Source organism: Lepidothrix coronata, unplaced genomic scaffold (assembly GCF_001604755.1).
Source record: "Lepidothrix coronata isolate B3197 unplaced genomic scaffold, Lepidothrix_coronata-1.0 Scaffold147, whole genome shotgun sequence".
NCBI lineage: Eukaryota > Metazoa > Chordata > Aves > Passeriformes > Pipridae > Lepidothrix > Lepidothrix coronata.
In genome coordinates, this window is record NW_016690327.1 from 1,780,145 (window position 1) to 1,802,985 (window position 22,841).

General features: G+C 53.0%; 1 protein-coding gene across 1 annotated transcript in view; it reads right to left on the reverse strand.

The window, feature by feature from the left end:
- GRIK3 (glutamate ionotropic receptor kainate type subunit 3) overlaps positions 1-21,164 on the reverse strand; it is a 95,623-nt gene extending 74,459 nt beyond the window's left edge. The window contains exon 1 of the mRNA XM_017828426.1: positions 21,050-21,164. Within this exon, the coding sequence (XP_017683915.1) occupies positions 21,050-21,164 (115 nt within the window). The remainder of the gene's footprint in view (positions 1-21,049) is intronic.
- Between the last annotated feature and the right edge of the window lie 1,677 nt (positions 21,165-22,841).

Genomic DNA, 22,841 nt, shown 5'->3' on the forward strand with positions numbered 1-22,841 from the left:
TGCCACGGCCAGGCCTTCCTGGGACACCTCCAGGGATGGGCACTCCAAACCTCCCTGGGCAGCCCCTGCCAAGGTCTGACAGCCCTTTCCATGGAGAAATTCCTCCTGCTGTCCAACCTGAGCCTCCCCTGGCACAGCTTGAGGCTGTTCCCTCTCCTCCTGTCCCTTGTTCCCTGGGAGCAGAGCCCCCCCCCCCCCCCCCGGCTCCTCCCTCCTGTCAGGGGGTTGCAGAGCCAGAAGGTCCCCCCTGAGCCTCCTTTTCTCCAGGATGAGCCCCCCCAGCTCCCTCAGCTGCTCCTCCTCAGACTTACAAAGGATCCCAAGCTGTCCCCCAAGGCAGAGCAGGCTGTGGGTGAGGAGGAGCAGGGACAGGACGGAGCCGCAGCCGCACCGTGCCCGCTCCGGTAGCTGGGTTTGGGAAGACTGAGCCCCATCTCCCACGAGTCACCTGCCAGAGCCCTGCAGGGCAGTGTTCCCCATGACAGGGCAGTGTTCCCCATGACAGGGCAGTGTTCCCCATTCCCTGTTCCCCATTCCCTGCTGGGGCCCTGCAGGGCAGTGTTCCCCATGACAGGGCAGTGTTCCCCATGACAGGGCAGTGTTCCCCATTCCCTGTTCCCCATTCCCTGCTGGGGCCCTGCAGGGCAGTGTTCCCCATTACCTCACAGACTCGTGCCTCGTGTCTTTGTTATGCAAATGTCCCGGCGCCACACAATTTAAATAGCACTTCCAGAAAAATTAAGTATGTTCATTGACACAGTGAAATGTTTTCACCCTCCACGTAACCTTCACAGTTTCTGTACAAAATCTATCAGTCAGTAAACTATTCATCTGCGAATGCTTACCAATTATTATGCTAATGCATTACAATACATTACAGTGAATTCTTTTTAAATGCCAGGAAATGCAGCTGTCTGGCATCCTACCTCGCCCGTATTATGGAGCTATCAATAAACAGCAGAGCATTTGCAACTGGATTTTGACTGCTTTGTCAGAACTCTGCAAAAAAATTCTTATCATTTAATATTATGAAGGAATTCTGGAATTAAAGTGGTGTAATGCGTTCTCCAGGCAGGGGGCTCAGGAGTGGCACATCACTGCAAGGCCGTGGCAGGGGTGTGCTCTGAGCCAGCCCGTGCAGGGACAGGAGCTGTGTGGCACAGGGTGTGGGGTCCGTGGGAGTCCAGAGGTGCAGCGTGCTCTGGTGTGTCACTGCTCCTGAAGTCTCACTGCTTTTGGAACTGAGTAATCCTAAAACTTCAACCAGCATATGTAGACTGGATGGAGATACCAGGTTATGGCTGGAGTGGGGCATATTAGTGGTTCACACTAAGATTCCTTCCCCGGACCATGGGAACTGCTTCCAGGTACCAAAAGGAACTATCTCTCTTTTGTTGCCTGACAGAGGAAATATTCAATATTAATATAAATTTGGCTGTACTCTGAATCACCCAGGGATGATATGATAAAAATCCCAATTTATTATCTAGAATTACTCTCTCTTGTTGGAAAGATGGAATTGCTTAGTCTGTGTATTTTAGATTTCATTGCATTTTTAGTGCCCTGCCTGTGCTGAGTGTGTGCAGAGCCGTGAGCACCCAAGTTTGCTTTCCCAGCAGCACTTTCTGTTCCCTTCCCTGAGAACATGTGCCAGTCCCCACCCAGCCCCTTGCAGGGCTGTGCTGTGTAGGCTCCCAGAAATGTACCTACTTGGTATTTTTAAACGTTTGCAATTTCATAATACTTTAATGAATTCATTTATTCCTCTGTAGCACGACAGAATGTTGCAGGGACTGTGCAAACATCAGTGCTGCACAAACCCTCTGGGCTCCGAGGGGCCCCGACCAGCAGGCTCTGGATCCCTGGAGGACAAGCCAAGCCTGGCTGCACTCAGGGCTCTGTCAGATAGGATGAGCACATCCTGGAGGCAGAGGAAATCTCCATTTTCTCAGAGGAGGTGACTCCCTGGGCCAGGAAGTGCTGCCAGAGCCTGGTGTGCCGTGGAGCTGAGCTGGCTGAGCTGGGGCCTCCAGCCGGCCCTGCCGAGCATTTCCCAGCTGGCAGGAGGTGCTGGATGGGAGCAGAGCAGGAGCACTGGCACTGCCACAGAAGCAAACCCGTCTGTGGGTACCAGCTCCACCATTCCAGCAGCACTGGCTCCCCTCCAGGAAGGGCTTTCTGCTCCGGGGTGCTCAGGTGGAGCGTGTCCTCGTCCCGGGATGTGCAGCTCCTGCAGCACCCAGCAGTCAGGGATGTTCTGCAGGAACCCCCCTCGCCACCAGCCCCGGGGCTCCTACCCTTCCTCACCCTTTCAGATTAAGGGGAGTTGTCTCAGTGTGGCAGATGTTTGGGAAATTTAAATCAAAAATGCAAAGAAAAAAATTGCAGCTAGAGGCACCCATCAAAACTTCTCTGGTTCCTCTGTTTGTCTTTTCTCAGAAGCTAATATCCATGAATTTGGTTATTAGAGTCATAATGTTATAATTATTTCATTTAATACTCTAATTATCCCTTGTGATTAATCCTGACCATAACAGGAATGTCTGTGAGTCTGGAAGGCATGTTCCAATAGATTCTGCATTATGAATGTTAATTTGAGTTAACAAGTATGAGAGCCAGAGGAAAAGAAACCAAAAGGCATGAGGACTCTTTGCTCCTGAGCCAGTGCTGGGTCTTTTCCTGCCCGTTTTTGGTGGTAACTGGGCCAGGAGCCCCAGTTTCTGCTGGCCTGGATTCCGTGACTTTGGTGTAGTTTGGGAATTGTGTGTCTGGGGGGGGCTGTGCAGAAGATGTGATGGGGCAGAGGTGGCACGGGCTGTGACAGCCCTGTGTCCGTGTGCTGTGTCTATGTGATGTGTTGCTCCTGCTGTAAAATGTCCACAGGAGCAAAGCAAACTCTGCACAGGTTTTTTTTCTTACACACACAAACTATGAGGCTGCAGAAAAGAGCCTTTCAAACTGAGAGTTGTCTCCTGCCCCCCAGCCTGCTGAGACTCAGGCCCTGCAGGTTGCTGCTCCACCTGGTGCTGAGCTGGACAGGGAATTCTTGCTCTCTGACTTGCTATTTCTTAGAAACCATCGCTGCTCAAAGGGAAGGAATTGCTAGTGGTGACACCGTGTTGTCCTGAGTACTGACTGCCCATGTTTTATCAGCTGCCAGTTCTCCTGAATCCATTTCCTTCAGTTGTTTCCAAAACGAGCTGTGTTGTTTTGCAATGAAAGTTACCAGGGATAGACAAATTACCAAAATTTACTAAATAGTGTAAACCACCTGTGTACACAAAACTCACTTTTCCTCTAAACAAAGGAACACCTGACAGTGTCTGGCTTTTAATGGTCTGCAAATGCTGTTCTTTAAATATTTCTTCAGGTGCTTACAGACTTTTGCACATCAGGCTCCCTAGAGCTGGGAACTCCGGGGGTGCAGGGATAGAGCTCAGGGTCTAATTTTAGGGACTGAAACGTGAAAGATTGAGCCAAATGTGACAAAGTCTCCTGTACAGCCTGCGGTGGGAATTGAGGCTCAGGAGAACCTCCCACGAGGTTCTTGTGTCCCCTGGGTGGCTGAGGGCAAACAGGGAATTGCCTCGGGCTGTATTATAGATACATAAATTAATGTTACCTGATTTCTCCCCTGCTAGTCCCTGACCCACACGTTTGTTCACAGTTTAGTTCCCCTTGTAGTGAGCTCTCAGTGACTGGATTTGTCACCTCTGTCCCACTGCACTGAGCCCCAGTTCCTGCCCACTTGCTGCAGCAGGTCTGTGCACCCCGGGCTCCTGACCTTCCCCTCCCTCCTCCAGCAGCATTCCAGCTCCTTCGGACACAGACGTGTATCTGCAGGGCAGTGCTCCCGGCTGGAGCAGCAGTCCCTGGAGAAGGTGGAGCCATCCAGGCTGTGGTGCCACCTCCTCCTCAGCGCGGACAGAGCCAGAGGGAGATCCAGATGCTGAGCAGCTGCAGAGGGCACACACAGCTGCTGCAGGGCAGGCTGCTGGGAAGAGACTCTTGTGCAGGGACAGACGGGCAGCTCCTGGTCCCTCCCGAACTCTGCTCTGTGTTTTCCTGCCCAGGAGTGCAGCCCTCAGCTGTCAGAGAGATGATCCCATTTCTGCTGAAAAGTTCACATCTGACAAAATACTTCTGCTGGGCTGTCTCAGGTATCCTTGGGCTTGTGGAAGCACTGCAGGAGCAGGGAAGGCTGGTGGAGGCACTTGCTGCCTCAGAGGTGCTGTGAAGGACGTGCTGGGCAGCACCTCTGAAGGAGGCACTGGCAGATGCTTTTCAGATGGAGCCCCATCAAGTTCCCCAGAAGGAGCAAACCTCCTCCTCCATGAGCAGCACCATCCCCTGGGCTGCCCATGAGAGCTGTGGGGAGTTCACAGTGAGGAGCCCCAGCGAGGAACAGGCAGTGGGTGCTGCACCCAGGGTGACCCTCAGCCCATCCCTGTCTCTTCCTGGAATCTCCCTCCCTGGACACAGTCGCTCACACCTCGTTCAGAGCCGAGGGAAGGAACTGCAGCCTGGGCACGGCAGGAGGGAAACGCCCACAGGGCCTGTTCCCCCTCTCACTGTGGGCAGGACTGGCAGGACGGGCAGGATGGGCAGGACGGGCAGGACGGGCAGGATGGGCAGGACGGGCAGGACGGGCAGGATGGGCAGGATGGGCAGGACGGGCAGGACGGGCAGGATGGGCAGGTGACACAGAGACAGCAGGAGCTGCAGGAGCTGCAGGAGTGCCAGGGCCCGGCAGTGCCCAACGGGCACAGAGGACTTGGCTCCAGCACGAGCCCCCTGCCCAGAGCAGCCACGCTCGGGGCAGCCAAGGCCCCTTTCCCGTGTCTCTGACAGCCAATTACTCATTTCCAGTGCGACAGTCTGTTCCTCATTCAGCCATTCAGGGGTTGTTGAAGGAAATAATGCAGCAATGTCCTCTCAGAGGGAGTCTCGGAAACAATATTCTAAGAGACTGGAGAAAATTAATGCAACAACGTGGTGTTTACCAGCCCCTGTCACTGCCCATGCCTGAAGGACTGACTATTAACACCTGGTCAATAAGAAGATCTTTCTCTACAGGTTTTTTAAAAGGCATCAAGGATGATATTGAGGAGCGTGAAAATAATCTGATTAGTATGATGTCTCCTTGAAACATTTCTGAAACGTGTGAAGTGTTACTTTTACTGCAGGGTACTTTTCCTCTGTCACAAAGTGAAAATCGAAGTGCAGAACAAGACAAAAAGCAGAGATCCCTACGACACGGAATAATGAGGCCATAAAACCAAACAATAAAGTTAAATAATTTACCATAAATATCGAAAACTCTGAAATTATTCTCTACATTAACCGTCTATGTTTAAAATGATCTTTGCATTCACCATGTCACAGATGGCAACATCAGACAAGAGAGTCCTTGACAAAATCTCGCCGTAATTATTCTTTCCACAGCTGCAGTTATTTTAATGCCTTTTCAGTTAAGCTGAAAGAGACGCACACGTTTTATAAATAAGGGCTTTTAACCAGTTTGACAATGAAGCATTTGAAACGTAGTGTGCAAAAAAAGCACCCACCAACCCAAAAACTTTCACTGCATCTTGAAACCTGGGAGAGCAACTGTGAGGACTCAGAGCAGGAAGACAACTGGTCTTTCTACGGCAATATTTAGCAATTAAGGCTAAAATTATATTGATTGTGGTGGCCTGGGGTAGCTTTTACTGGCAACTTTCAGAGTTGCTCAGATACAATCCAACAATTTGGTTTATTTTGGCTGGCAGCTCAGAGGAGCACTTCCTTCATTGAGAAACTGCCTCTCAAGGACAGACAGGGACTGACTTCAGGAGGCAAATACAGCTTGGATGAGGTCAAGGTTACACACGGCTCAAGACCAGAGTGCCCACTGCAGTCCAAGTTATGTTGGCTTTTCTTATTTGTTTTGGCTTTTCCCAAAGTGCTTTAAATCCCTGTGAAGGGCCCTTCTCCCCAGGGAACATCCCGAGCACTTGGCCTGGCCTGTCCTGCCCCGAGGGGCTCTGGCCAGCTGGCTGACCATGGTGGCTTGGCTGTGCTGCCATGGCCAAGCCTGGACACTGGAGCTGCCCAAGAGACAAGGGTGAGCTGCCCGGACCAGGACTGTGTCCCTGGGACAGTCTGCTCTCCTCCAGTCCCATTGCTTGAACACCTCATTCCCCAGCCCCATGGTTACACTCCTCTTGCCCCCCATTCCCTTTCCCTGCAGTGCCCAGCTGGCACTTCCTCGGCCTCACCCTGCCCTGCCACTGCTGTGATTCCACTTGGGATGCAGCTCGGAAAGCCCCGGAATATTTCAACAAAAGCAGGCTCACTTTGGAGTGATCCTGCATCTTGTCATTCCCATCTGCTCAGAGGAGTCGGGGAGTTTGGGATGTATCAAACAGCACAGCTGGGGACTCCAACAGTGATGAAAACTTGAGCTGAAGCACCACAATTTCAGTTCCCGCAGAAGTTTGTGGAAGTGCAGCCAAGGACAGCAGCCAGCAGGGCTCAGGGAGACCTTCACTCCTGCTTCCAGCTCCCTGGGAAGCCTGCAGGACACCTCTCCCCTAAACCCATGTTTCAGGAGCCCAAACAAGTGGCCATATTCTTTAAAGCTCTGAGCACTCAACAGCTCTTGTGGAAAACAAAAGGGGCTGAATCCTCTGGAAGTGAAGTTCCCCCGCTCCCAGTGAGTCGCAGCTGCTTTTTTCTCCCGCCATAAGCTGTCGGTTAGTTTAAAAGAAACGTATGGAGATGCAGCTAAAGCCGTGGGAGCTGTGCTGGGAGGATGTTTTCCCGTTTAAACCAAATAAAGAAGTAAATGAAAGAGCGGGAGATCGGTGGGAGGTTTCTCTCTGTGGAATCCTGGCAGGCTTTGATGGGCAGGGACGTCGCGGTCCCCGGGACTCGCGGGCTGGGGGAGCTGATTAATGCAGGTTATTGTCAGGGAGGCCTGGCTTTTATGCTCAACACTGAAAGGCACCAACCCTCAAAGTATTCAGCATCACACAATAACAGATTGTGTGCAGTTGGCCTCAGAAAACAAATGTGCTCTCTCTTAGATGGGATTATAGAGCATCCATCAGTGGCTGGCGTTAAATACCACCGAGTGTATGTAATTACCGATACATGAAATCTAAACATCATTCTAAAGGAGCTGCAACAACAAAAACAACCAGGAGGTTCCTCTTTCCCTTTCACTTTGGAGCATCCTCCCTCTCCTAACCGGGGTCCCAGGTAACAGCCTCCTCCAGCCCCTGCCTGGGAGGAAAGGGCCATCCCTGATCCTGGATTTCCCTCCCACAGCCGGGATGTGGCTGCATCAGTCACCACTGCCAGGACCAGGATGGTTCCCTGTCAAAACCTCTGCTGATCCTCTTATTAGATTTAGACTGAAAATGAAATACAACTGCATAGCTGAGAGGGGAAAATGGGATTTTTATGAGACACTGTTGCCCTGGGTTCATGGAGAGCTCATAAACCCGGGCTTGCCTTGGAATCCCCTGCAAAACCGAAGAGCTGCTGCTCACAGATCCCTGTGTGCTTCTTTTATCCATCTACAAAAGGAACCAAGGGTGTCAGTTCTCTCCAGGAGAAGTTTTTGGTTTGCTCTGGGGTTCCTGCACCAGGTGCCACAGTGAGAGCCTGGACAGTGACCCTGAGGAGCAAAAGGATCTCTTATCCTGCCCTTTTTTTTCGCACTGCAGGATCAGCCACACAATTAAGAGCTATATTTAAGCTCTCGAATAAACGAACTCTCCTCCTGAAGGAGACAAGCATGCCTCGTGGGGTCCTCATGTTCCTCAGTTTGGAATCTCAGGCTGATAATTAAAAGCAAAAAAATCACTTATAAAAATTAACTTTACATCCCGCCGTGGAGCAAGCACAAAGCTGTTGTCACTTCTCATTTAAAAAAGGCTGGAATTAAAGGGGGCCTGGATTATTATTTTTTATTTGCGAGAGGCAGAGCAGTCACTCTGTGGGACTGCTGGCTGCAGGTGGATGTCTGAGGGCCCTTGCACGGAGCCTGCCCGTGACAGCCTGGCACAGGGCAGGGTGATGGCACTGCCATGGCACCACGTGCAGGAGAGACCAGGGCAGAGCAGGGCAGGCTGAGTGCTGCTCAGGCACCCAGCAGGGAGGCAGCAGTGCAGGGGTTCCCAGGTTCCCAGGAACAGCAGGCAGTGTTTTGGCCTTGGTGCACCATCCAGGGTTGCTTCTCCACACCAGAACTTGTGGCCAAAAGGGGTGGCAGAGCTGGAGGTGGCTCCTGCAGGGAAGGGCCTGGTGCTGGTTCCCGTGGCAGTGGTGAAGCCAGAGCTGCTGTGATGGGCAGCTGCTTCCAAAGAGCATCCTTGGCCTGGGAACAGTCCAGTCCTGGAGAGCTCTGGCATCCAGGAGTGTAAAGTATCCGTGGTCCAAGCTCTCTCCAGAGCATCCCGGGGTTGAAGCCATCCCATACAGGGCAGGAGCAACCCCCAAGGCCTGAGAGCCCTGTGGGGTCACCCCTGCCCTGCCTCCCCCGGCCCCACACGGACCCGGGGTGCCCTTGGCACCCACTGATGCACAGAATCCTCCTCCTGTGGGTCTGGCTGAGGAGCCAAACCATCAGGAGCTTATTACAGCCTCCCTTTTAATTAAGTGTCTCAAATAGGATGTAATTGGGATGTAATAGCACACGCTATTGTATGTTAGTTAAATACAAAGGGATTATTAAGAGTATGTTTTAAAGGCTTTACAGTCCTGGATTGAGTAAACAGTTGTTAAATTTCGATAAATAACTTCTAAAATCTACATTAAACAAGCAGTTAAGTGTATTTAGGATACTCTTTTTTCCCCCAGAACTGCTCCAGTCAGAGAGTCCTGGGTTGTAATCTCAGTATTTCACTGGTAATAGGGTTGTGCTTGCTCATATCTATTTGCTCTGCTGTGGTGCAGCAAGCTCAGCTATGACATCCAGAGGCTTTAAACCCTCCCCATTCCCACAGCCCGGAGGAGCTGGGAGTGTGCTCAGCCCTATTTTACAAGTACAGAATTAAGGCACAGAAGAGCAAAGTCATTTGTTCAAAGCCACGCAGGGAGTCTGTAACGGAGCAGAACAGGAAGCAACGACAGATCAAAAAGTACTTCTCTAAAAACAAGGCTTTGAAAATCCATAAAGGAAATGCAGCTCTGACAAACTGTTCTGTTACGATCAAAAATGCAATTAGTCATTGCTGACTGTGGTAATGAATGTGCAGGTGTCCCACGATCTGCAGTACCTGACCAGCATCCCCATCCTTTGCTCCTTTAGCCCAGGGGATGCCAGCTGGGCTCTGGGGGGGACAGCAGCGGGTGGGCACCTCTGAGCTGTGATCCCTGGAGGCAGTGGCACCAGGAGGGGCTGTGCAAGGCAGCACATCAGAAACAAGAGGTGTCATCACCCTGGGAACCCTGGCAGGGAACAATCCAGGGCTTCCCAGCCCCGTCGGGGAGACTCAAACGTCACTAAAATCTTGCCCCTGCTCCCACCTGCTCACCCAGAACTTCATGTTCCCGCTCTCCTCCTGGAACACAACCTGAACTAAAATACTCCTTTCTGAATTAAGTCACCTCCACTGCTGCGCACTGTTGAACAGGTAACACTAATGAAGGAGCCAAGGAGTCGGAACTCTCCAACCAAGTGCTCTGAAAAATTAATGAGAAGCTGCAGAAGAACATAAATAATCCGTGCTCCCCATTAGAGGTAGTTAGCACCATTACAGTGATCCAGGGAAAACCTGCCCAGGCACCACCAGCCATTCTTCCTTGGAATCCATCACTGTCCCGTGGGCTTTGTCAGCTGGAGTCAAAGGACAGTTAACCCTTTAACACCCAGGCTATTTTGAAATAGTTATTGTTATTATAAATCAAAAGCGACGGCGTAACCAGTCACAGAAATGGATGTATATAAACCAAAACGAAGTCGTGTGGCCTCAGAGGAAAAAATCATTAGCTCCCTGGTGGCTTTACAAGTAATTTGCCAGCAATAAAAATGCAAAAACACATTTTGGTGCGCAATGATCATAAATAATCCTTGGACAAGAATTCTTTCCAGGACTCACAAGTCCACTCCCTTAATGGCAAGCTTTATTACCCTGGTTTCTCTGTGTTCTCTTACAAAATGTTGCTGTCAGAACAATTTACAAATTACAGCCATGTTGGTATCAACTTCCATAATTCATATGGAAATTGGTTTCCACACAAACACTCACAGAGCACAAGAAGTCGTGTAACCACACAGAATGACCTTAATAATGCAGTCAAAAACCAGAGTCAGGGGCCTGGGCCAGCAGAAAACATCAATGGGCACCAGGCTGGGGGGAACTCCCACGTAAACTCCTGTGTGTGGAACCAGTGGTGTGGTGGTGAGCTCAGCTGGGTGTCACCTGGGCTGGTGGCACTTCTCAGGATCTTTGGGAAACCAGGAACATTCCGAGGGTTTTGTTTCCAAGCACTGCCAATAAGCAAAAGTCCCACCCAGCTGCTGAGGAAATCTCTGAATGCAGCTTTTTCTTAAAATAGCAGGAAGTACAGCTTGTTCAGGATTTCAGCTGCCTTCATCCCTTCCCTCCACCTTCGAGGCCTGAGTGTGCAGAGGGGAGTTACCATCCAAGAGGAGGATCACAGAGGGGAGTGGCCCTGCCAGGGCCCTGGCCTGGGATTTAGGCTGGACTCAGTGGCAAGTTACACCTGCCAGGTTCAGTCCTAGGATTTGGTTATGGCTCACCCACGAGGATGACTTGCTGCTTCACTCCAAGTGTGCCTGTGTGATCCTTGGAGTAAGGGAGAGAGGGAGAGGCAGTGACAGTCAATTAGGTGAGAATTGGCCTCCAAAACATTCTCAAAGTAAATGCAAATCCATGGTGCAAAGAGCAGGATCTGAAGCTCAGGCTGTGCCACTGCCCTCCTCCACTTGGAGGAAATGGACCCAGCAACCCAAAGTGCCCCTTCTCACAGTAGAAGTTACTCTGCAGACAAGAAAACATTTCATGTTTTCCTCAAATAATCACCAGTGCATTAATGGATGAGAAAATGAAGTAAATATGACTCTGTCTTTTTACTGATCCTTCATAAATAGATGGGAGCATGTCCAAAGTCAGACTTGGCTATTGGAACACACCACAGGGTTGAAGGTAGCTGCTAGAAGAACTGAGAGTTCCTTGTATTCAACACTGTATTTGTTACTTTAATATCAAGTGAATTTGGTAATCTGTGCAGGGACAAGCTCTACATTTTAAAAAACATTATCACCTTCATCTAAGATCTCACAACACCGTTTCTGGACAACCCTTTCCCCGTGATGTAGATGAATAGGAAAGGAAACTACAGATCCTATTTCCAATCAAATATTATGAGCCAAGCTGAGATGCCACCCTGAAGCAAAACATCCAAGGACTCGTTTTGAATTTTGTCTAAGCAAAGACGACAAAACCTGATTTTGCAGAAATAAAAATTCATAAGAAGAAAAGTGCATAAAATGAGGAAGAAAATGATTTTCTTTCCCTATAAAGGAAGAACAGATCTTTAAGGTTTTATAGACCAGAGATTTAAACCAAGAGCCTCCTTTTTACGGGTCCCTGTTTCAGCTTAAAATGGTAATGGTGTTACTGCGAAACCGATGGCACGGTGATGGAGCTGCGGGAGGTGCCGGGCTCTGCATCCCGAGATGGGGGGACATGGATTTGCAGGATGCTCCTGCAGTGTCCTCTCCCTCCTCCCAGCCCAGGGACGCTGTGCCCTGTCCCTGGGTGTGCCAGCCCTGGTGGGATCTGTGGCTGCAGGCGCTGTGGCAGCGCTGCCGTGGCGGTGGGAGCAGGACAGTGGCCATCGGCTCCCGAGAGCTCCATGCCAGGTTTCCAGTCTCCAGTTAAGCTCTGAACTTTTTATGAGAGGGTTCAAATCAGGAAAATCCCGTCTCTGTGCCAGACAGTTAAAACTGCAAGTAATTAAGGGAAAATCTTCTCCCGCACAGAAAGCACTGAACATGTGGCAATAGCAAAATCATCGGCGCTTCTGCCTCGTAAGCCCACAAAACAAATTGGATTTTGAATGAAGCACATGGAACACTGACCTCTGGATACAACTTATCTTGACCTCAGAAAGTAATGGCATTTTGTCTCCAATTCTACTGCTAATTGCAAATGCTGAATTCTGAATATGCACATTTGAGAAGGATTCATGGCTTGACTGTTTCAGAAATCTGATGAGCAAGATGCTGTGAAGTTCCTCTCCTTGTAGGGACAGTGTTTGCTGAAGTTCCCAGACCTGTTCTTGGAGCAGTTTCCTGCCCAGCCCAAACACAGCCGACTCTGGCAGCAAACACCCAGACTGTGGGAGGCCGAACCCAGGCTCCTCTTCCTCAGCTAAACCATCCATAAGCTTCAGGCTTGACAACTGTGATTCCTCTTACTTCCCACCACGGTTCATTTTCACTCAGCCCTTTCCCAGCTCACAGAGGACACACTCTCTTCCACGTACCCAAGTCCTTGAGCTGCACACGACCGATGTACCACCCGAGGGAGGAGGAATTACACCAACCCTGGGCTGAGCCCCCTCTGCCGGGCCAGGCACGGCTCCAAACCAGGGCAGAGATCCCAGAGCAGATTAAGAGCAGTTAAAGCAGCCCATAATGCAGAGCAGAGACCAGGGCACAAGTGACCTGGAGCATGATTTGCAGTGAATGTCTTTCTCATAAATAGGAGAGACACAGTGGGACGATTACGCGCCCAGATTTATCTCCCCGGCTCCGTGTATCTCCTCCTGCGCTTAAAAATGTCTCCCTGCCCTTTGCGTTATTGCCTTGCCCTTTACATTCATCGCACATAAACCTCTCAAGTACCGTAAAACTTACAAGGTGCAATAGAACGGCGGGGGTTTCTTTTACACACCATAAACAAAAGTCACCGGAAAAGGAGCACAGAAAGGGAGACGTTATTTGGCCCGACAACGACACAGGAGGAAAATATATACACAAGTGCACATACATACACTTAAAATCCTGAGCTGGATTGATTATCTGGCATTGATGGATCACTTGAATGTATTACATAGATAAGGAAATTGATTATTCAATAAATCACTGTCTGCACTAAGAATCCAGTGCTCAAAAAGAAAGAGAAAATATTATAAAACTGTCTCGTACAGGCAAGGAAAAAGCTCAGGCTTTTAAGGTTAATCATGATGTACCTTTTGCTGCACATCCGCTGAAGGAACATCATCTCGGAGTTCTAAGGGCCCGGTGTCCTTCCCAAAGCTCCTCAGGAAGGGAAGCTCCCTGTTCCTGTGGGGCTGTTCCTGCAGAGCAGCGGGCAGGGTGACCCGCAGAGCCCCATCCCTGGAAGTGCTTCAAGGCCAGGTTGGATGGATCTGGGAGCAAACTGGTCTAGTGAAAGGTGTCCTTGCTCATGGCAGGGGGTGAAACAAGACGAGCTTTAATGTCCCTTCCAACTCAAACCGTTCTGGGTTTCTATGACATCCAGTCTCACATCCTCTGCTGAGCAGGTGCTGTGGCTGTTTGCTCCACTCAAAACAAAATCCACCCTGTTCCTAACACGCAACTTCTGCTGCAGCCAGGGAAGAGCCCCCTCAGCCCGTGTGCCCAGGCAGGCGCGGTGTCTCACAGGGGGTGGAATTCAAAATCACTGCTGTGACTTCCCTCAGAGTGCTCTGAATTTACTGCAAAACTAACCAACAAGTCTAACACTTCAGTCCCAATAGACAGCCGTAGCTCAGTTAAATTTGTGGGTTATACCAGATTTTATTTACTGTTTCATTCTGGGAGAAAAGCAGGAGCTGACAGCCGTCTATTCATTAGAGTGAGGGGAGCCGCCCACGGTTCTCTCCCCGCACACTTCCACGGCTCGGATCGGGTTTGGGTTTTGCAGTCCCAGCTTTGTTATTTTAAGAATGAAGTACGTTCCTACTCACCTGGGGGCTGGTGAGTTCCGAGAGCTGGTCTGTTCCCCTCCCAGTCCCCAGTGTGAACAGAGGATGCTGCAGCGATCAGATGTCATTACCAGCTAATGAGTGTCCGGTGGCCTCTGCCAGAGGAGTCAGTGGCCTCACCCCACTCCTTACTGGACATGGGAACCACTGTTTCCACTGAGCTGCTGCAGGGGCACCCCTGATGCTCCTGAAGCTGCTGCTTGCAGGTGTCAGGGATGGAAGGCAGATTGAAATCAGTCTGGCTGGAAAGGCTTCGTAACACGCTGAGTGCTCCGGTCACAGGGGAGCTCGGGGGGGTTCCCAGGTGCCCAGGTTCCAGAGCAATGTGCAAAGTGCAAGGCCCAAAATCAGGAATTCATCTGAACACTTGCGTAATTTTAAGTCTTTGTTTTATGTCTTTTGTATTAGCTGGTTTGTCTGTCTGCTAAAGTCTTCCCTGAAGGCACCCACACAGTCCCTGTCTTTGAAGGCCAGTCCTTCCTGCTGCTTTCCAGGTCACGCTGCTGTCCTGAGTGTCCCAGGCACAAGGAGCTGACATGGAATGTGCTGGTTCCTCCCTTACCACTTCCCAATTCTGATTTTTATTCTGTGAATCTGTCCCCATGCAGGAGGGTGCTGGTTGTTGGCTGGGGCACAGCAACAAAACCCAAAGTCTGGGTTTTGGGTCCCTGGGGTGAAGTATGAAGTGATACAGACACTGTGGTGACCTCTCGAGAGTCGGTGTTTGCTTCCCTCTCTTCCTGCCGGTGCTGCAGGGGCTGAGCAGGGTGGGGGAAGCTCAGAGCTGGGGTTGATCTGATTTTTTTGATGCTCTTCCCTCCCAGCAATAACTGAGCCGTGTTTGTGTATTCCTGCACAATGTTTGTGTATTCCTGCACTTTGTGTATTCCTGCACAATGTTTGTGTATTCCTGCACAATGTTTGTGTATTCCTGCACAATGTCTCGCTGCAGATTTAAAGCACAAGGACCCGACATGGTGAAAGTCTCCTGGTGCAAACCTGAGCAGTGAAGCTGTGGGTTCCCTGGGGCAGCACAGCGAGGGGGGCAGGAGGAGGCAGAAGGGATTAACAGAGGCAGCCACAAAGAAAAACTGGTGCAGGAGCAAAGACAAAGCAATGAGCTGAGCCCTCCACCTGCTTTAGGAGCTCTGGCTTGTGCTAAGGACCTGCCTCTATTTTAGTCTTTATTACGAGTGTTAAATACCGGCACGTTATCCCTGTTTTCACTGTTAATGAATACCAGTACCACTGCACGAATTCCCATCCCATCTGAATCCCCTCTGCATCAGCCCAAACAACAATCCCTGCCTGGTAAAGCAAGCTGGAGCCTCTCAGGGGCACAGCACTCCTGCTCCACACCCATTCCCCCTGGCAGCAGCGCCGTATCGCAGTTCTTATCCTCACATTCAGCTCCTCTCAACATTTGCCTCTCTCCCCCCTCGCCCACGGTTCTGGTGCTTTCAACTCACTATCTGCCTTTCCCAGAGACTTCCACCGCCCATCTTCTGATGTGCAAAGGGAAAAGGCGTCTCGACAGCACCGCGTTAGAGCTGCAGCCAAAAGGAGGGGAAGGAGGTGGCACAGCGGGGCTGGTGGAGACACGCAGTGAGCTGGGTTAGCAGGGCTGCAAACACGGGCTGGGCCGGGGGATTTGATATAGCAGTGCAGCTCTTCTGGCACAGGAACTCCGAGCTGGGAAATCCGTGAGGATGATGCTGGCTGGTCGTGAGGACAATGCTGGCTGGTCGAGGATGATGCTGGCTAGCTGAGGATGATGCTGGCTGGTTGTGAGGATGATGCTGGCTAGCTGAGGATGATGCTGGCTGGTCGAGGATGATGCTGGCTAGCTGAGGATGATGCTGGCTGGTCGGGGAGGGCGGGAGCCGTGGCGGGGCAGTGCCCTCTGCTGATGCCGGCCCGGCCCGGTGCCAGCCCTGCCAGCCCTGCCAGCCGCCCATATCGTGACAGGCGACAGGGCTTAGGAATGCTAATTCAGTGAAACTGCTGCTCTGTAGCCAAGGAGCACTTCATTTCCCAGGGCAGGAGGGACCCAGCTTTGCTGGAGACTGAATGACTTCAGTGTCGCTCTGTGCCTGGTTTTACAGGAACCTTTTCATAACATCAACCTCTGCTTAGTGTCCTCAGTAAAAACACCCAGAGTTGGAGGAATTAAACTTGATAGATGTGGATTTCCACATGCTGGTGATAAAAGCAGATGTGGCACTGCAGCACAAGAGGCAGCTCCCACACCAAAGGGGGACACACGTGTGTGTGTCAGCATGTCCTGGACTGTGTCAGCATGTCCTGGACTGTGTCAGTGTGTCCTGGTGTGTGTCAGCATGTCCTGGACTGTGTCAGTGTGTCCTGGTGTCAGGCAGGTGCACCTGAAGCCCACACAAGGCTCCTTCACCCCTCCAGCTGTGCACACCCCACTGTCCCCAGCACAAGGGCTGTCCCCGTGCTGGGCAGTCCCTGGGGGTTGTGCCCCCCTGAGGCAGCAGCCCAGCACTGAGCAGGTCTGCGTCTCTCCTGCCCTGTGATGAATGAGAATCTATTCTCTTCTTGTTTGTGGTTTGATCTTAATTTCCTGTATGAAGTTCTCAAGAGGATGCCAAGATCAAATAATTAGACTATTCTGCGATAAAGAGTTAACATTGTTATTCAAATGTATTCAGAATTAATTTACCACCAAACAATTTACATTGCGCCCTCCTATCCTGCTGAAATTACCAGAATGTGTTATCTGACACACAAAGTATCTCGTGACCTGAAATAACTTTATCAACCACTAAATGCTTAAGCAGTGGATGTGTGGCCACAGAAATGCCCATGAGAGTGAAGGAAAGCTACAAAGGCAGTAGAGTGATTTAAAAACACCCTGGGCCATCCTACCACCCTCCCCTCACTCTGATCACCAGGTACAAGCTGAGCAGAAAAGCCCTCAAGCTGCCTTTCCAAGGATTCCCGTTTCAGCACCCACATCCCCCACGGCCATGCAGCTCCCAGCCCTTGGGCACTGCCTTTCCAGCCTGGAAAACCCTGCTTTTGCCTTTATTTTTAAAAATACAACTTTGTTTGCAGAGTGTGGGAAGGTGGTTTCAAAATAAAATTCCTGACAGGCATAATCAGCCTCAGAAAAACCAATCACACAGAGCAGGATAATTATCCACAGAATTTGTTTTCTATGTATTTATATAAAATAATCAATGATATTTTTCCCACATAGACTGCAATTTGATTGTATTTTCTGTGTTACTTGCAAATCATACAAACAATCGATGCCCTGACCCCTTCTCTATGCAAACAGAGCTTAGAAAGACACTACAAGAAATAAAATCCGATAAATTCCTCATGCAGGGCTGTTTGTTTAAAAGCTTTGCTGGAGACTGATCCTGCTCACAGCGACTTCAGCGATACAAGTGTGGGACTGACAGACATGCCTGAGGTGGGATTATTGCCACAAATATCAGCAGAAATAGTAAAAGACCTGGCACAAAAGCACAGACTAGGAGGTGAAGGTGATTCCTTTTAAAATGTAGAAAGGAAAATGGCCCCAGTCCCTGGCCCAGCACACTCCTCCTGCAGAAGGGCAAGGACAGCCCACGGCCAGGGTCGGGGTGACCCAGGGGCAGGGTGGGCTGGGACCCTCCCTGCCTGTCCCCTGCCCACACAGGGGGTGGCAGGTGCCACGTCAGCAGGAGCAGGGTGGCCAAGGGCAGTGTGGCTCTGAAGGTGCCTCCTCAGCAGCACCTGAGCACAGCCCCAAATCCCACAGTCCCAAATCCCACAGTCCCAAATCCCACAGTCCCAAATCCCACAGTCCTGCCGGGGCCGGGGCTTTGCTCCTCACAATGTACTGATCCCAGTCCGCCAGCTCTGATCTGCTCCGTGTGTGCTAACACATCATCCATCAAAATAATCACTCCCAGTAATTTCTGATGATGCTTCAGCAGAGCAGGTGGCTGGAATGGGTCTGCTGGAGCCGCCAGTCCTTCAGGCTCCACCTGCGCCACCCATTCCAGTCATCCCGCCCTGCTTTGTCAGGGACGGTGCCATCAGCTCCACAAAATGGCACCAGGCTCTCTGTGTGCGTTGAAGGGTGTTACTACTGCCTTTTAATCCAAGTGAAAGGTGAGATAAATGGGCTCACTAGGCACCGTCGTCACCTCGCACTCGCTGCTCCTCAATACGAGGGGCAGACGTTGCACATCCTCGGCTGTGCCTGCAGCCCTCAGGCCAGGGGAGCTCCCGGGGCTCAGCCGCAGGGAGGGCTCCCTCCCACACCCCCACAGTTATCCCTCTCCATTCCAGAGTAACTCCGAGCTGAATTGAGCGCTTGGAGCAGCTCTGGATGGTGTTTTCTGATACGGCGTTTTCAAATATTTAACAGATTGCGTAATAACCGAGCAGCTGTTGAATAAGCTTCAGATACAAACTCCTGCTTAAAAAGAAGCCATCCAACAACGAGGCACAGATTTTCTTTGTAGGGGTACATGTATAGATTATGTTTAGATGTGTATATTTTATTCATGAGAGAAAGAGCGCTTTTGGCTTTTCCTTCTCTTTCTTAGATATCTCTCCCTGTATTTATTTTAACAGTCAGCTTCACAGGGAAAAAAGAGAGCTTTGAGAAGTTACCTGCTTTCTCCCTGGTTTGATTTTCAGTGCTAAAACAATAGTTACTTAAGTGTTCTCCACTTCTTGGCATAACCTAATAATTAAAATAATTACTTGAAAGCCAGAGTAGCTTTGCACAAATTAATGCAGGGGAAGAAGCTGCGGTTTTCCAGTGGGCTGAAAAAGAGGTCAAAATGATGCCAGTTTTAGCTGAGAGAGAAGGTAAACACTGATCTCCCTGCAGCTCCGATTAAAGCCCTTTTCTGATCTTTTACGTTTCTTATTTTCCTGATCAAGGAGGTGTCTGGATGAGGGGCTGACTGTTGGGGGATTTCTCAGCAGGTGAAGCCAGGCTGTTCCTGCAGAAGGCACAGTGGTGCTGGCACTGGCACAGCGCTACTCCTGCACCAGGCAGCCCTGCCTGCCTCCCTGCCTCCATCCTTGCCCGCCTGGCTCCATCCCTGCCTCCCTGCCTGCCTTCCTGCCCGTCTGCATCCCTGCCTTCCTCCCTGCCTGCCTGTCTCCCTGCCTGCCCACCTCCCTCCTTGCCTGCCTCCATCCCTGCCTGCCTTCCTGCCCACCTCCCTCCATCCCTGCCCACTCGCCTGCCCGGTGAAGGGGAGCAGAGCTGCAGCAGACCCAGGTGCCTTCGTGGAGGGCTGGCAGCAGCCTCTGCACTGAAAGCTCCTCTGTCCTTTTGTGCAGTTGCTTTGAGCCTCGTCTAGAAAACCCACTTTCAGGACAACTGAGGCACTGAGACTTGAGACTAAACATCTCCACAGAGCCCCAGGGATACTCCTGGGCCTGAGTATCCCCCATGAGCCCTGCGGGTATTCCCGGGAGTCTCAGCACCGTCTGCCCTGGCAGCCTCAGCCCGTTCCCCGCGAGCATCTGCCACAGCTGCCACAGCCCCTCGCCCTCTCCCCGGAGCCTCAGCCTGGCAGCAGTCGGCCCTGGCCACCAGGAATCAGGTCTGGTGCTGCCAAGCCGAAAGCAGGAGGAGCTGCCAGCCCAGAGCTGCGACAGCCCCCCCGGCACAGGGCTCAGGGTGCCCGTGGGGATCCGTGCCCTGGGACCCGCTGGGAAGGAAACACTGCGGTGCTCCCGCCGGGGACAGGCTGGGGACAGACAGGGGGGGTCACACAGCAGGACACCTCCTCCCTGCCTCCTCCCTGCTCCTGCAGTGGGGCTGGCAAAGCCCAGCGTGCCCCGTCAGCAGCAGCAGAGCCTTCCTGGGAGCGGGTTTCTATGGCACAAAACATTTCCAGCTGTTCCAGGCGGAGGCTGAGCATGCCAGGCAGCTTGGCTCTAGTGAAAGTTCATCAGCCACCAGGGCCCAGGCACCAGAGGCAGGTCCACTAACCTCTTCCACCAATATTTCTGGCGCTATAATGTGCACAGGACCACATCTGCCTGGAGCACCCCGTTCACAGAAGTCAAGGGCAGAGCAGATGTTCACCCTGCAGGTATCAAGCCCTTGTCCGTGAGACGATCTGGGCCATGCAGTGGCTCCAAACCATGCTGGAGGTGACAGTGTTTCACTTCAGAAAGCACCTGTCCCTCAGGACCAGCATTTTTCTCTTTCTGGCTTTCACATTGCTGCTGTGCAGTTGCACTGGGATAAGTAAGACCCATTTTTTCTACTTTAAAATATTCACAAATCTATTCCGTTTTCACTGGCTTCTTTGGGTTAGAATTTGAACCCTGAAAAGGCAGGTAAACCCGTCCTTGTAATTGTACTGGGCACACAGCAAATCCCTGGGAACATGTACCGATAGCAAAGTGCATGGGATGTAACAGAAAATCAGCACCGTTCTTTACATGACATGCTTAAAACAAGTATCTCGTTTAATTAGAAAAAGAAAGATCGCAGACTCGTTCCCGGGCTGTTATCTGTGCAATTATTTTATGTAACATTATTAAAAATTAATTTTCCCCAGAACCTCAGCAATTTAATGAAACATGCCTGGTCCTCAGCAGCAGCCGCGGTGTAACCAGCCCACCGGCATCCTCCAGGCAGCGCGGCTCGGTGCCGCGGGACCGACCCCGCGCTGTCTGTCCCTTGTTGTGGGCACATCCAGCCCCGAGTCAGATCAGCTCTGCACAGCACCCCTATTGCAGCGGGCTCAACACCCCTCCTCGCGCCGGGTACCGCAGCCCTACTCGCCGAGGCTCAGCATCCCCCTCTCCGGGGCAGAGCATTCCCCTCCTCCGGGGAATCAGCGACCCCCCTCTCCGGAGGCACCGCATCCCCCTCTCCTCCTCACACGGTGCCCAGCACCCCATCGCTCCGTGCCCCGGGCGGGCTCCCCGCTCCGTGCCCGGACACAGCCCCGGCCTCGCCGCGCCGCCGGCACCGCCCGCCCCGGCCCCGGGACCCTCCGGCCCTGCCCCGGACAGCGCGTCCCGCACCCCGGCACCGCATCCCCGAAGTTGTGCCGCGGCCGCCGGCCCTTACCGATCCGGATGACATGCGGCATCCCGTGCGAGCTCTGTCCCCAGAAGCCGCCGACCAGGAGCGCTGCCCAGTATTCCCAGAGGACGCGGCGGAGCGCCGGCCAGAGATGGGGCATCGTTGGGTTGGGCGCGGGCCGGCGCGGCCCTACGGCCCCAGGGGCAGCGGGGACTCGGGCGGCGGCTGCTGCCCCGGGCTCAGGCGGAGCTCATGGCACATCTTAGAGCGGCCGCGCCGGCCCGTCCCGCGCCGAGCCCGCGGCTCCGGCCGTCCCCTCCCGCGCCGGGCCGAGCCGAGCCGGGCCGGTTCCGCTCCGGGCCGAGCCGCGCGGTGCCGGTGCCGGTGCCGGTGCCGGTGCCGGTGCCGGTCGGGCGGCACCTGCGGAGCCGGGGCTGCCGGTGCGCCCCAGGAGCGGCTCTGTCCCCTCCTACCGCTGATGCGCGGCTCGCGCAAAGCCCCGGAGTGGAGCGTGCACACACCGACACACTCACACCCCCTGACACACACCCCCGACACACTGACACACCACTGACACCCCGACACACAGCCCGGCACCGACACGCACCGGCACCCGCCCGCTCCCCCGGGGCGAGGGCAGCGCCGGCGGCGGGCACGGGGCGGGAGGCGGCGGGGACCCTCGGAGGGACCCTCGGAGGGACCCTCGGAGGGACCCTCGGCAAGGACCGCGGGGAGGGGGCGCGAGGAGGGGGCGCGGGGGTTTCGGGGGTCCCGGCAGCCCAGGGGGTCCCGGTTCCCTTTGCCCCTGACGGGCCCCTGTCCCGCAGATCGCGGGGTGCCCGGTGTCCCCCGAGCTCTCGGGGGTCCCTTATGACCCCGGGTGTCTCCGCATCCCCGCCGGCGGGTGCAGCGAGGCTGGGGCTGGGTCTGGGGCCGGGGCCGGGGCCGGGGCCGGGGCTGGGGCTGGGGCCGGGGCCGGTGCCCCGGTGACGGGCGGGGCCGGGGCCGCTGGAGCGGCGGTACCGGCGGGCACCCGGCCCGGGCTCAGCAGCGGGGAGTTTAATGACCTCTGTGACAGAGACAAAGGGCTGCCCATGCCGCGGACCGGGAGCTCTTCCGTCAACGTGCTAGGCTAGGGCGAATTTCTTTTTTTCTCATTTAAATAATTTGATCTATTCCATCATTTCCAATCGCTCCCATTTGCCAGCTGTCTGCTAACTCCAGCCTGGAACAGCTGAAGAGCAAATCTTTAATTTTCTTACAAACATACTATCACTCCGTATCGGCTCATCTTTTTAATTTTCCTTGCCCGTCGCTCTCCCCAGCAGCAGGCTCGGTGTGCTCCGTGGTGGCACAGACACCAATCGCCGTCCTGCGCTCCACAAACCCATCGCGGAGCAGCCTCTGCGAGCCGGGGTGTGGGGACTGGAGGAGGGGACGCTGCAAATCATTACTGGTCTGAAACTCAGAGAGAAGTTCCCGGGTGTTGCCTCTGCCAGCGGGCAGCGCACACAGCGACTGCTGCAGGGAGGCAACCGGGGGGATCCCCCGCGTGCCCATGGCAGGGGTGTGTGGTGGCTGGTGCCCATGGCAGGGGTGTGTGGTGGCTGGTGCCCATGGCAGGGGTGTGTGGTGGCTGGTCTCTGTTTGTGCAGTGGGGGATTGGCCAGGGTGTCTGACAGCCACCACCAGCACGGAATCATTGTAAGGAAAAGCTGGAGGAGTCTCTGGGGGATCTGCACGCCCGGGGCAGGACCAGCCCCTCTCGTAGGTGCTGCCGTGCCTTCCCCGTGGTGTAACTGGTTACACCCGCCATGGTGTAACTGGTACCTCTCCT